This window comes from Ovis canadensis, chromosome 13, assembly GCF_042477335.2.
Source record: "Ovis canadensis isolate MfBH-ARS-UI-01 breed Bighorn chromosome 13, ARS-UI_OviCan_v2, whole genome shotgun sequence".
In the NCBI taxonomy this organism is placed as follows: domain Eukaryota; kingdom Metazoa; phylum Chordata; class Mammalia; order Artiodactyla; family Bovidae; genus Ovis; species Ovis canadensis.
The window spans coordinates 68,729,985-68,745,192 of NC_091257.1; the positions used below are offsets into that span (position 1 = coordinate 68,729,985).

The following is a 15,208-nucleotide window of genomic DNA, read 5'->3' on the forward strand; positions in this document are numbered from 1 at the left end:
CCTCCTGCCCCCACTTTCCTCCCCAGACTTGTGCTCCACTCAGAGCATAGTTTTCAGCACTTTCCATGGTTCCAGGGAAGGCCTGCTTCCTTGGTGGCAGCGACCCTAAGGTTGCTGCCAACATTGTGCCAGTCACACTAGCTCTCTGAGCCTTTCCTCCCCAAGTGCCTGTGATCGTCTACAACAGAGGCCCTGAAGCCATCCTTGACCTCTCCCTGCTGTGAGCAGATACCCCCTCCATACACCCCAGCCTGCTTTGGCCTTGCTTCCCTCGTGTCTCCTACCGAGGCCTCTTCACTGGCTTTCCACCTCACGTCTCACAGCCTTCCCTGGGCTGTCCAGTGGTCTTCCTAATATACATGACAGATAACGTACCATCAGTATTAGCCTTTGTAGAGCGTCATGCTGAGCACTTTACAGAGCTTATTTCCTTGCAGTGGATACTAGCATGCCCTCCAGGAAGGAGAGGAGCAGCCCGGATGGCGGGAGTTGGCCTAACTCACAGCAAGGCCCCGTGGTTGTCCTCCTGGACATGGACACCTGGCAGAGGAGCTGCACTGTGATAAAGGCCACGTCACAACTGTGTCCAGGCACAGGCCAAGACCAGGTCCCTGTGCCACCAGCGTGCCCCCTCCCACCCCACAGCATGAGCCCCACTCCTCTGTCAGCACAACTGAGCTTCCCTCTGTGCTGCCACTCACCGGTATCACTGGTTTAGACGCCCCTGCTGCCTGACAGCATGCAGCCCACACAGTTTCCCCGTCTATAAAAGAAATGTCAGTGCCCTGCCAAGGCTACCAGGCACATCAGTAGTTGGGTAAGCTGGGATTATTCTTGGTCCCAGGGGTTGGGGTGCACACCATAGGGAGTGACCCCGTGAAATCCCAGACACTCCACTCTCAGACCCTAGTAAGACAGAGCCCCGGGCTCTCCCTCTCCCACTCTGACCTTGCTGTGTGACCCTGATGTTTGTTATGTTCCCTCCAGGACCTGTGAGTGATAAATCTTGTTCCTCAGAATTTGCTCGTGGTTTTTGCTGAAGTGCATCTAGTGATCATATACGAACCACAAGGGGCAGTCCAGCCACAATTGCCCCAGCGGCAGGAGTAGAGGGGATGTCTCTGGGACTCACTACGAGTAATACACACCCAGAAAGTTCTAAGGCATTCCTAGCTGAGATCATTACCATCAATAGGCTGGGGCTGACACGTCAAAGAGTGAATTAAATCCAAAGTGAGCAGAAGAAAAGAAATAATACAAATCAGAGCAGAAATAAATGAAACTGAAAGCAAATCAATTGAGGAAATGGTTGAAATCACAGGTCGTTCTCTGAAAAGATTGATAAAATCGATAAACCTCTAGCCAGGCTAATCAAGAAAAAAAGATACAAATGATTAATTATCAGAAACAAAATAAGGATCATCACTATGATTCCTATTAACATGAAGAGGATAATAAAGGAATATTGTGAACAACTCCAGCTTACAAATGTGATAAAAAATGAACCAGTTCCTTTTAAGACACAAGTTAACGAACTCTTACAAGGATATATAGATCATCTGAGTAGTCCTACATCTATTAAGTCAATAATTAATAACCTTTCAAAACAGAAAGTACCAGGCACAGGTGGGTATACTGGTGAATTCTACCAAATACTTAAGGAAGGAATGATAACCAGTTATATGATCTCTTCTGGGGAATAGAAGCTAGGTAATACTTCCTAACTCTTTCTAAGAGAGCAGAATTGCCCTAATACTAAAACTAGACACATTACAAGAAAGAAAGCACAAACCAATATCTCTCAAGAACATAGATATAAAAATCAAATGTATACAAATTTAATCCAATATGTATAGAATGAATTACACACTATAACCAAATGAAGTTTATGCCAGGGATGCAAAGCTAGTTTAACATTTCAGTGTAATCCATTACATCAATAGGCTAAAGAAGAAAAAGTCTTAGGATCATATCCATAGACACAGAAAAACATCTGACCAATCCAATACCCATTCGCTATAAAGACTCTAAGCAAACTAGAATTCGAGGGAAACTTTCTCAACTTGATAAAGAACATCCACAAGAAACCACAGCCAACATCATACTTATTGGTGAAAAGATACTTTCCCATAAAATGGGTAGTAAGGCAAGAATGTTCTCACCACTTGTACTGTGAGCTCTAGATAATCCAATAAGACAGGAAAAGGAGAACAAAAGTATACAGATTTGGAAGGAAGAAATAATTGTTTTTGTTCATAGATGACAAGATTGTCTACATAGAATCTATACCAAAATCTATTAAATATAAGCAAATAAACAAAAACCTCCTAAAGTCATAAATGATTGTAGCGAGTTTCCAGAATACAATTTTAATAAACAAAAATCTGTCTTTGGAATGTCCCTAGTGGTCCAATGGTTAAGAATCCAACTGCCAATGCAGGGGACACAGGTTCAATGCCTGGTCTGGGAAGACCCCACATGCCTTGGAACCACTAAGCCCCATGCCCTGCCACTCCTGAAGCCCACGAGCCGCCGGGAGCCTGTGCCACACAACAAAAGAAGCCACCACAATGCGAAGCCTCCACACCAAAACTTTGAGTATCTCCTGCTTGCCACAACTAGAGAAAGCCCACAAGCAGCAATGAAGACACAGTACAGCCAAAAATAAAATGGATAAGTCTTTTTTCTTAAACAAAATCTCTCTTTCCTATTTACCAGCAATGGACAATTGGAATTTGAAATAATAAACATGATAACATTTACATTAGCACCAAAAAAAAAAAAAAACCAAAACCCTTAGGTATAAATCTTACCCAAAAAAGTACAAGATGGATAAGAGAAAAAGTATAATATTCTGATTAAATAAATCAAAGAAAACCTAAATAACAGAATAGAGATTCCGTATTTATAGGTAGGAAGACTCAATGTTGTTAAAAAGTCAATTCTTCCCACTTTGATCTGTAGATTCAATGCAATCCAGTCAAAATTCCAACACACTATTTCGTGGATATCAACAAACTGATTTAAAGTTTATGTGGTAAGGAAGAAAAAAAAAATATCCAACACAGTATTGAAGGAGTAGAATAAAATTAGAGGCCTGACACTGCTCGACTTTAAGACTTACTTTGAAGTTACAGTTATGAGTAATGATGACAGTTGTGGTATTGATTAAAGAATAGACAAACGGGCCAATAAAACAGAATAGAGGGCTCAGAATAAGACCTATACAAATACAGTCAACTGTTCTTTGACAAAGGAGCAAATCAATTCAATGGAGAAAGAGCAGTCTTTTCAACAAATGGTCCTAGAACAGCTGAAACAGAGAAGCGGATGTGCACACAAACCTCACAGTCATCTCCTTAAAGTTCTGGAACAAAGTCAGGGAGACCTTCGGCTTGGCAATGATATTTTTTATATAGTATTAATGACGTGATTCATGAAAGAAAAAACTGATAAAGTGGATTTCATTAAAATTCAAAACTTCTGCTCTGTGCAAGACACTGTTAAGAGAATGAAAGGATAAGTCACAGACAGAAACTATTTGCCAAACACATAACTGATAATGGACTTATATCCAAAATATATAAAGAACTCTTAAAACTCAACAGCAGCAAAAACTAAATAACCCAATTAAAAGATGGGCCAAAGACCTGAACAGACACCTCAGCAAAAAAAGATATACAGATGGCAAATAAGCATACAAAAAGATGTTCAACATCCTATGTCATCAGGAAATGCAAATTAAAATAATGAGATATACTCCACACCTGTTACAATGGCTAAACCCCAAAACACTGACAATACCAAACGCTAATTAGAATGGAGTACTGGGAACTCTCATTCATCTCTGGTAGGAATACAAAATAGTACAGCCACTTTGAAATACACTTTGGCAGTTTCTTACAAAGCAAACCAGTCTTATCATTAGATACGGTGGTCTCCTTGGTATTTACCCAAAGGAGCTGAAAACCTGTGTACACACAGAAATCTGCATAGGAATGTTTATAGCAATTGATTCATAATTGCCAGTTTTTGTACACAGCTGTGGCACATCGCAATAGTGGAATGTTATTCAGCGCTAAAATGAAATGAGTTACCAGGCCATGGAGAGACAGGGAGAAACCTTATATGCTTATTTCTAAATGAAAGAAACCAGTCTTAAAAGGGTACAGATTGTGTGGTTCCATACATACTGTATAATATGACATTTTAGGAAGAGCAAAACTGTAGAAACAGTAAAAAGATTAGTGGTTTCCAGGGATAGGGTGAGGGGAAAGTGAAAGTAAAAGTCGTCCAGTTGTATCTGACTCTTTGCAACCCCACGGACTATATACAGTCCATGAAATTCTCCAGTCCAGAATACTGGAGTGGGTAGCCTGTCCCTTCTCCAGGGGATCTCCCCAACCCTGGGATCAAACCCAGGTCTCCCGTATCATAGGCAGATTCTTTACCAGCTGAGCCACAAGGGAAGCCCTTGTGGGCTAGGGGGAAGGGGGATAAATAAACGGAGCACGCAGGCTTTTTAGGGCAGTGAAGCTATTCTGTGTGATACTGTAGTGGTGGCTATAGGGCATGTGCATTGTCAGAACTCATAGGATGTACAACACCATGAGTGACCTTAATGTAAATTGTGAACTTTAATAGTGTATCAATATTGGTATATCAGTTGTAACAATGTCCCACATAAATGCAAGATGTTAATAATAGGGGAAATTGTTTGCATGGAAGAGAGTATATATGAGAAGTCTCTGTACTACCCCCTCAATATTTCTGTAAACCTAAAACTACTCTCAAAAATGAAGTATATTAGTTTGTTGTTTTTTTAAAAAGGAGACAATTTTTTTTTTAAGAGATACAAAAGCTAGAAGCAGCAGACCCACACAGGAAATGATAAAGCTAGTTTTTCATACCGAAAGCAATAAGAGATGGAAACACAGATCTACAGAAAAGAATGAAGAGCTCTAGAAATGATAATTATGGGGGTAAATATGTAAGATTATTTTCTTAGTGCACCTCAGTCCTGGATAAAGATGTCACTTCTTACTTTGCTTACTGTGGTGGTGTCTGTTTTTACTATGGGGTAGAATTGCTTTTGGAGAAGGCAATGGCAACCCACTCCAGTACTCTTGCCTGGAAAATCCCATGGGCGCAAAGAGTCGGACACGACTAAGCGACTTCACTTTCACTTTTCACTTTCATGCACTGGAGAAGGAAATGGCAACCCACTCCAGTGTTATTGCCTGGAGAATCCCAGGGATGGGGGAGCCTGGTGGGCTGCCGTCTATGGGATTGCACAGAGTCAGACACGACTGAGGCGACTTAGCAGCAGTAGCAGCAGCAGAATTGCGTTTGCAATTACAGTAACTAAAACACGCCTCCCACTCTTCACCCCCCAGCCACCAGCCTCACTTCCGATACCTCCTCAGGTAAAGGAAGGGCTCTCACCTACTCTTGGCATCTTGGGCCTCTAAGTGAGTTTACTGCCCACAGACACATCAAACTTCACTGCAGGGGGTGGATGGGTGGTCAAGGTGGGGACCACAGCCCAAGTGAACACTGTTACACCTGGACCATCTCTCCTAACTCTGGTGGTCAGAGAAGTGAGCCAGGAGGGGTCCACACCCTGGTTTCAGGCCACAGCAATGACAAGATACAAAACTGACCACAAGGCGTCGCCACTGTGTGCTGAAAGCATCCAAAGTAGGTTGTGTGAAGAGAAAAAAAAAAAAATTTTATCTTCCTCATTTTAAGCCATTTGTAGTGAAATTAACCACGGTTTTAGACATGAGTCAAAGTTCCTCTACAATTTGTACTATAAGGTGACCACATTTTAATTTTGATCTGAAAATACTGGTGAACTTACATGTATTCATGTATGTAAAATAACTGGAAAGGGATTCTGAAAAATAACGTCTCATCTTAAACCACCTTAAAAAAAGGTTAGAAATGCCCGGGCACAGGGAAGGAATCTGCAATGATTACTTTTATGTGTCCACTTGACTAAGTTATGGTGCTCAGATATTTTGTCAAATACAAGTTAGGTATTATTGTGAGGGTATTTTTAAAATGTAGTTAACATTTAAATCAGTTAATTTTGAATAAAGCAAATTATCTGTCAAAATGTAGGAAGGCCTCATCCATGTATCTGGGGCCCTAAGAGCAAAGACGGAGATCCCTCCCCACCCCTCCACTCCCATCCCACCCCCCATCCCCTGCTCCTGGGGCCACGAAAGAAGGGATTCTGCCTCCAAACATCACCTTTTCCCAGGTCTCCAGATTGCTGGCCTGCTCTGCAGATTTCAGACTTACACCCCCACATTATGTGAGCCAGTTCCTGAAAACACCTCTCTCTTGATATACAGATATAAATGTAGGCTTACAGAAATAGACACAGCTGATACAAATATTACCTCTTGGTTCTGTTTCTCTGGAGAACCTTAGAACTGGGTCCTTCTACAGAAGGGATGCCAGACCAGGGTCCAGAAGCCTGTCTGCAGGACCCCTGGGGTGGAAGCACCACCCCCCAAGAAGCTGACACCCCCATTTTTTAGGATGCTGTTCCCAGGTTCAAGGGTCCCCTCCCCCTTATCCAGCCACTTAGCCACCCGCCACTATGTTTTGTGACTCATGAGAGGGAAAGCTTGAGGGGAGAGAATGAGCGGGTAACAGCCTTAGAGTCACGGGCTGGTCTGGAGAGAGCAAACTCCAGAACCTCTGGCTGCAGCTGTTGGTACCTGGACAAAACCAGGTACTAGGGAAGGGAGGCAGCAGCAGACAGATTCAACCTGTGGTCACCAGGTGGGTGGCACAGCACTGCCCCAGGTGGCACCCGCAAGCCCTGAGCTTAGCTGGTCACGGTGATCAGACAGCAGGGGTCTGACCTTGGGGCCAGGAATGGTGGCTGGTGCTGATGGGGTTGCAGGAAGAGGAGGTGGGCTAGAGGTGTTCACAGAGTGTCAGAAGTGGTGTGTGGCCTGGGGTCTGGGCTCCCATCACTCCCTCCCACACCCCTTCAGCAGCATGTGCTATGAACCAATGTATCAAGAAGGAAGCTGAGGCATAGAGGCTGGTAGTATCCTGCTCAAGGTCCACAGCTGTGAGGTGGCCCTGGACTCACACCCTGAGAGCTGACACCTGTGTAATGTAAAAAGTTGGTTTGGGTTTTCCATAAGATGTTACGAGAAATCATGACATCACCATATCAGAAACCAGAGGCCCCATGAGGGGGTCTCACCCAGCGCTCCTAACTCACCTCCATGTGTTGCTCCTTGTACCTGTCCAGATATGCTTCCTGGGCCCTCCTCCAACCCACTGAGCATGAAGTCTGTGCTTGGCTCCGCATGACCGCACCAGTCCGGACCCTCAGCCTCTGCCAGAGCAGCTCAGAGGCTCCAGGTGACACTCCATTTAAAGGGTTCAAGTGACTGAACAATGTTTGAAGGTCGCCAGTTCTGACCCACGGCTCCAACACACGGCAGGGTGTTGGGGGCGGGCAATAGAATCCCCTGCCCCAACACCACTGGTTACCCAGGGGTGCATAAGCCTTGTGGAAAGTGCCCCCAGATCACCTCCAGCAAGAGTGAGGAGTGTGGATGGCCTCTGGGGCAAAGCTCGGTGGGCAGGGGGTGAACTTTGAGACCTGGAGCAGACCACCACTATTATTACCCTCTCTCACAGATGCCTCTGAGCTGGCTTCGCAGGGACCTGCGATAGAAGGGCTGGGGAGTCCAGATGTTTCAGAATGGCCTGGTCCCCACTGCAGTGAACTCATGTCTCAGCTTGTACGCCCCCTGAACTGACAAGGAAACTGCCATACAGAGGGGTTGACTTGCCCAGGGTCTGGACTGCCCATAGTGTCATAATCACAGGACACGTGGGGACTGCGAGTGGGGACGTGTCCCTGCTGCACTGAAGAATTTGGAGAGGGCCATGGGCCAGGTAGAGAAACCCTCTGCACATGCACATGTCGTTTCTCAATTTCAAGTTGTCCTGGACTCTAAAAGGCCCCAGCAGTCAGCACTTCACAAAGGAAACCTGTTTGTAGGTCTAGTCATGATCCCAGACCTGAGTTTGGTGGGAATCACACAGGACAGACCTTCCCCTCCCCCCAGAGTCAGCACAGGGGATGAGGTCAGGAGCCCGCCGTACCCTCCGGAAACAACGGGAATGTGGAGGGGCCTCCAGGGAGGGTACAGTGTGGAGGTGGTTCTGGAATAATCAGGAAAGTTCTGGAAAATGTCGTCCCAGAGCAAGAACCATGTCTTACCCCTCTCTGCTTATGACCAAAAATGTGTGCCTTGGAGGAGACCGCCTCGTGAACAAGCCTGGCCACTCTGTGGGGACCCTATGGTCACTCCAGTGACAGTGAATCCTCACCCAAGAACAGAAGAGGGGCCTCTGGGCCTTCCTGTTCACGAGGCCACTCTGACAGCAGATGGGAGCTGCCTGGTGGCCGCCACCATCCCCAGCTTACAGCGAAGGTAGGCCCTCTCCAGGAGGACCCAGAGAGCAGATCAGAACATGCGGCTGGTCTGCCCTCCTCCCTTCAGAGGACATGGACTGTGTGAACCTAGAAATAAAGCTGCAGACCCCCTATGTCCAGGTGGGGCTGCCTGAGGCTACATCACCATCTTTGTCCAAGACACAGAGGTCAGCTTCCACCTGGCTCTTCCCACACTGCCCTGGGGCATCCAGGTGCCTCAGGCCACATTACAGACATTCTGATCTGTAATGAACCTTCTCCTCATCCTGGGAAAAAAGACTCAATCTGTTATGAGCTCAAGATGAAGGGAGACAAACACTGTCTCTTTGTGGCTACTCTCACTCAGTCGTGTCCAACTCTTTGCGACTCCATGGACTGTAGCCACCAGGCTCCTCTGTCCATGGGGATTCTCCAGGCGAGAATACTGGAGCGGGTTGCCATGCCCTCCTCCAGGGGCATCTTCCCAACCCAGGGATCAAACCCAGGTTTCCCACATTGCAGGTGGATTCTTTACCATCTGAGCCACCAGGGAAGCCCCCTTCACATTTTAAACTGATGCTAATTACAAATCAGAAGCACTGATTGCTTTCCTCTCAGGCCCTCAGCATCTGGAAGGAGGGACCAGAAGGTGGGGAACTGAGGCTGGAGTTCACCCTGGAGCCCCCTATCAGGAGGGTTAGGCTCAAGGTCTCTTGTTTGATGCTCCAAGCAGGTCTAGAGACTTCTTAACCCTGGGGCTTCTGCCAGGCGTGGCTCCCACCTTTGAGCTGCCCCTAGCCAAGGTGTCCAGGGACACAGCTGGATCTTCCTAATCACAGCTTGGGCCCTTTGGCCCTCCTCCTGCCCAGTGCAGCCATCCCCCTGCCCACTGTGGCCTGACAATGAGCACCCTGATCAGCCCTCCTGCAACAGGTGGGACATTCAAGTGGAGACCCAGAAAGAGCTAGGCTGGGAAAGGCAGCCTCGGGGAGCAGTGCAGGCATTCTCTGCACACGGCACACAGCTGTAGGGAGGGTGAGAAAGAGAGGGCAGAGGCCAGGGGGTGACCCAGGGCCACCTCTGCAGAGTGCAAGGGGACAGGTTGGAGGAGGGCCCAGAGACCGAGGGATGGGGAGAGGCCAGACTTCAGCAGCCCACACACCCTTGACATGAGGGGACAGGGAAAGGGGAGAGGCTAGTGGGGGCAGAGGGCTGAGGGACAGAGAAGACTGCAGGGCCTCTCCCAAAGGCCAGCTGCCAGCACTGGTAGGGTGCCTACAGTCACGGGTCACCTGGCCCACTGTGTGGTTTAACCTGACAGGCACTTGGCTGATGTGGGGACTGGAGTTCTGTCAGAGAAGCCATGTACCATTTCAAAGGAGGAGCAAAGAGAAAGGAAGCGTCTGTAACACTGGCTGACCTGTATGGCAAGTTTGGACCTATGTTAGGAACCCTCCACACCCACAGCTGTAACAGCCTCTACAGAGCCATGAGCCTTAGTGGCACAGTGGTGAAAGGAAGAGTCTCTCCTGCAATCAGGTAGCCTCCACACACAGCCAGGTGCTCTCCACCTGTGGGTCCAGGTAAGGAGGGCAGGTAGACTCACCTATCTACCTTGGCACCCTCTCAAGACCTGGCTAAACTGACAACGTTTAAGGTATAAACTGGCAGGAATGGGAAGATGAAAGAGGGGACAACAATGTGATTTAGAAGCCAAAACACATAAATGTGTAGCAAATGACTTCTAGACCCAAAGGCTGGATTACAGCCAGAGTGTGGAAAGTTCAGGACCAAGGCCGTCCACTCCTCAGGAAGCCAGGAACTGGCAGATTCAGGTGATGTTAGAGAAGGAAGAGGGGTCCTGTAACAAAGATGACTGGCACTGGGGAATGCTCCCCTTCCTCCAGATAAAGCCTTGAGTTGTACTCTCTGGAAAGTGTAAAAGAAGGGACCACAGGCTGGGAGAAGAGGCCTGGCTATGGATGAGGTCCCCATAGCACAAATAAGTCCTGAGCAGCATATGCCAATGATACCAAGACCCTCCTCCAACCCTGGAGGTAGACCCTTCAAGCAAGAGGTGGAAGCAGCTTTTGGGGGGTGAACAGCTAATGTCATCATCAGACTGCAGAACTATACAACCTTCTAGCATCACGGTGATGCTGCCTCTGCTTGAAGCCAGGGGGGCTACTATGGTCCCTCTGCCCACAGCATCAGGCACAGACACCAGTGGGTGAAGGCAGAGCCCCATTCAAGCTCAGTCTGCTGACCCTACAGTGGACAAACCCTCAGAAGCCCAGGACATCATGGTGGATAGAAGCCAAGAGCTTCCAAAGAAAAGATACTGAGGGCCCAGAACCCCGAGACCAGGCTCCCTAGTACATCCCAGAACTCTGGCAACCGAAACAGAGTTGGGAAAATCTACAGGTCTTACAGGACCAAGCAGCCTCCTCTGTGCCATAGTTCTTCAATATCAGGGTCCTACACACCAACACCCACCCTCAAGGTGCTCAGTGCTCCCTCTCCAGCAAGCCCTTCCTCCGACCCACCAGCCACATCCCACACACAGCTTCTCTGAGAGGTCTTCCAGGATCCCACAGCAGGGGGTGCCACCCACGTTCCAGGGGCATACCCTTGGTGCACCCCAGCCAGCCATGGGCCGGAGCAGCCCTGAAGGGCAAAGTTGAGTCCATCGTGGCTGGAGCCCAGGCCCAGGGCCAGTCCCGGGCTGGTTTGGAACTGATCTCTCCCCGGCTGTCCTCTCACCATGGCCCACCTGTCCCCACCTATGCACAGAAGTCTTTACTGAGACAGCTAGTGGAGAGAGCCCTGCTCCAGCCCTGTCCCCACCCCCCACCGCCCCTTGGTCCCCCTACATATGCACACTCACCTGCTCTGGAGGGTGACCTCCGGGGCCCTCTTCCCAGTCATGCTGTCTTCCTGGGTCTTCAGACCAATCAGGCTGCGCGGAGCCCACCGGCAGAGCACCCCACGATGAAGCTGGCTGGGGGCCAGCACGGCAAGCACACCTGCTCCTGCACACTGCCGCCTCCACAGGCATCGGTGCTTCTCAGGTGCTGGAGGCCTCAGAAGCACGCGCTGAGGCCACGCCCCGTGGCGCTGGGGAGAGGCTCTGGCTAAACTGGTGCGGGGTTGGGGGCAGGGATGTGGGTCCCCTGAAGTGCAACATTTCAGAGTCAGGAGGCTAAGCAGCCCGCTAAACACTTGGCAGGGAGCCAGCGGAGTCCTGGGAGAGGGTGGAAGCGAGACGATGCAGGATGGACGTGGCTATCCGCCCATTCCTCCACGGTCCTGGCCTCTGCTCATCACCTGCCATCAGGCAGCCAACTTTCATGGCCCCAGAATGCTGTCACCCCAGCACCCACGGATGGGTACTGACACGGATGGGCACGACCTGGACCACCAATCCTCCGTGCCTTCCAGGAGCCCTTCCTCAAGGCTGTACAGGTTTCACACACCCCTCCATGCTGCTACCTTCTCTGGTCTCCAAAGCCAGTAGCTGGAACCTTCCAGATCCTCAGCCATCTGACTTGGACAGGGCTTGGGAGTAAGGCCCAGCATTCCTAAAAGTCTCGCTTTATTCACAGGTCAGGCAGGGAGCTCCAGGTTGCCCTCAAGAGCTAGATGCCCAGGGAGGTCAAAGCATGTTGACAGTTCAGGGTGAATGTTGACTAGAAGCCCCATACCTGAGTCTCACCTGGGAGAGCCACAGCTGACACAAAAGTGTAAAGCAGTGAGGAGCCGCTGCAATCATAGCCGCCTTCACATATGGCTGAATGCAGGAGCTCTGAAAAGGCCACCAGAGAGGTCTCTCTGCCTCCCCCTCCCACTTTGCTCTCCCCTCCTGTCAACTCTGCCTCCCTCCGGAATGTCCAAACTCTCCCCTGCACAGGACTTCCTCCTGAAGCCAGGAGAGGTGGTCTGGGGCAGCCCTCATTTCACAGCGCCACCCCCCCCCCACCCCCCAGGCCAACAACGCCAGCAGAAAGACTTCTGACCCTGAGAAAACCCCGATTCACACACGCACTGTCTGTGACTCAGACCTCCGGGGAGGGCAGTTCCACAAAGGAAACGTGGCTCCTATGTGTGCATCACAGAGGACCCACCCACCGCCCTCTCTCCAGGAAGGTGACCCCCAGAGCTCCCGGGACAGAGTCGGCGTCCCCACCACAGACACGGCTCCCACTCACAGTCAGAGTGGACTTTTATTAGGAAATCACCCTGCAAACACACTGAGAAGTGCTGTGCTGTGGGGTCAGCGTTTCCTGAGGAAGGAGGATCACAGTATCAGAGCTGTCAGAGGACAGGAGCCTAGAGCGGGAGCTGCTCAGGGCGGCCTGCAGCCAGCGCCCCTCACAGCGATAGGACTCAGCCATCAAGAACTGGCACACAGACGCAACACAAGAGACACGCCAGAGCACACAGCTGCACTACACTTAAATAAACAATGAACACAGAATGCCATTTGCTGTCGTCCGTGCCTGAAACAAACAGCCAAAGGGATGAAGAGAACCGAAAAGTCTTTCTTTCCATTGGACCAAAGGGGAAATATCCCCAAATTATCAAAATTCCTCAGTTACAAAATACTTTTTAAAAACTCCATTATTAAAAGAATAAATAACAAAATATATAAAAAATAACTCAGTTGCATTAAAATCATAACTAGAAGTTACAGCAAGATTTTTTGTGGCCCTTCTCATAGTCAAATAGTTAAGTTTGCTTTGATTTCATTTACTTCCCTCTCATATGTCCTGGTGTGGGGTCTAGGTAAAATAGTATAAAATTAATAAATAAAAATGTTAAATAAATAGCCAACATTAACATAAGAGGTTGTGAATATAAATACTTACATTTTGACAAAATTAAATAATTTACAGAATAATTAAACTAACTACTTTCTCATTTCTTCCAGGAAGTGCAATTTCTCTACTTTTAAATACTAACTTGGAATCGCAGTCACAGTTGGCTTGGATTCTATTTACATGTTAGGAACATTGTGTTTTTAACACATTAAATCAAAATTTATCTTCTTTTGAATCTCGAATGGATCTAAACAGAAGTGACACCTTGGTGGTCTCCAGTCAGGAATTTATCGCCTGACCTTGCTGTCACTTCCCCCACCTTGGTAAAGCTCAGCCGTGACCCGGTGATGGGCAGTGGTGGGTCACAGGCCAGGTGGGCACACAGACAGCCAGAGGCCCTGACCTGGACCCAGACCTGGGTCTAAAGGCTGCAGCCTTGAGGGAGCCTGACCCTGAGCGCAGGGTCTGCGGGCTCTGCCAGAGGTGCTTCCCTGTGGAACCAGCGCTGTCTTCAGGGGGCCCCGGGCCAGCTTCCTCCAGGCCTGTTCCTAACCTACCCTCTGGAACGCTGCTCTCTTCCACGCTTAACATAAAAGTGAATTAAAGGACAACAGGAAACACACTTGTCACAGCGGCCTCACCGCACGGGCGCACTGGCCACTCCAGGCTGACTCGTCACACGCACCACCCGCCCGGCCAGGCTGCCCCCTCGGCCTTGACAGACAAAGGAATACTGTGGTTGCAGCTCCAAAACTTCCCTGAGAACCTTGTCCGTGAGTTTCCATTGGAGACTTCGAGCTTTCAGAAGCAAAAATAAATCACTTTGTAATACTTCACGCCCCGCACTCACATTGAGAGGTCAAGGCCTCTGGCCCGGCGCGTGAGTCACATCGAGGGAGACGAGGATTTCCAGGCACTCCTCTGGCTAAACACTCCCACCCCCTTGCCGAGGCCACCCTGGGCTGCCAACGAGAAGTCACTGTGAGTGGGAATCTCCACTGGGAGGGCAGGGCTAGGGAGGTAAAAGACAGAGGTGAGTCGGGGTGCCCTGGGCGCCCCGAGTCAGCATGGTGGCTCCTCACACAAGGAGGCCTAGACCTGGATGCCCCTCACGGCCTGCTTGATGCTCTCGAGGAGGTCCTTGTTCTCTGGGTTCTGGTAGCACTCCTGGTTGGAGTACATGTCGGTGAGGGTGCTGACATAGGCGTCAAAATTCTGCTCACATATCGGCTCCTGGAGAACACAACTGGTTTAGCGAGGCCCGTCCATGCAGGGGCCCCAGGGTTTCCAGCAGTAATGGGAGAGGATGGGGGAGCCTCAGACCCAGAAAGCCCATGCCGCCAGAGATGAGCACACAGACCCGCCACAGGCAGCACTCGGGCTAAGACCATCACGGCACAGGCTTCCCAGGGTGCGACAGCCACCATGGGCAGCAATCTGCCCGGGGTGGGGCCCTTCCAGAGGCAGAGGGGTGCCTGCCCTCCCCGAAGCCCCAGGATACAGGTGCCAGCTCAGCTGGGGAGGCCACAGGGCTGCTACCTGCTTACCATGTGCGGAAGGCGGATGTTGGCAAGACTTTGGATGAGGGCCTGGCTCAAGCCCGACAGCTCCAGAAACAGGGCTTCGTTCTGCTCCTCGATGAGCTTGTTCTCCTCCTCGATGTTCTTCAGGCTCTTCTCCATGGACGAGATCTGCCAGACAGAGACGAGAGCTGCTGCCTGGAGTGTCCTAGGAGCAGGACCGGCATGCCCACTGGGCCGTCTCATGTCCCTCCAGGAGAGGGCGAAGAGGCAGGAGCCCTGCCACAGTGAGGGTTGGCAGTGCCCTGGTCCCTGGGTGGAGGGGGCGGACAATGACTGAGCTAGGGGCTGGAGGCCATGGCTTTCTGAGCCCAGCTGTCCTGTGGGGTGGAGAAGAGCACAGAAGG

At 49.7% G+C, this 15,208-nt stretch overlaps 1 protein-coding gene across 1 annotated transcript in view; it reads right to left on the bottom strand.

The window, feature by feature from the left end:
• Positions 1-12,901: 12,901 nt before the first annotated feature.
• Positions 12,902-15,208, bottom strand: part of MYT1 (myelin transcription factor 1) — a 36,848-nt gene continuing 34,541 nt past the window's right edge. The window contains exons 20-21 of the mRNA XM_069548883.1: positions 14,829-14,972; positions 12,902-14,514 (exon numbers count right to left, since the gene is read on the bottom strand). Of these exons, the coding sequence (XP_069404984.1) occupies positions 14,374-14,514; positions 14,829-14,972 (285 nt within the window). The 3' untranslated portion in view covers positions 12,902-14,373. The remainder of the gene's footprint in view (positions 14,515-14,828; positions 14,973-15,208) is intronic.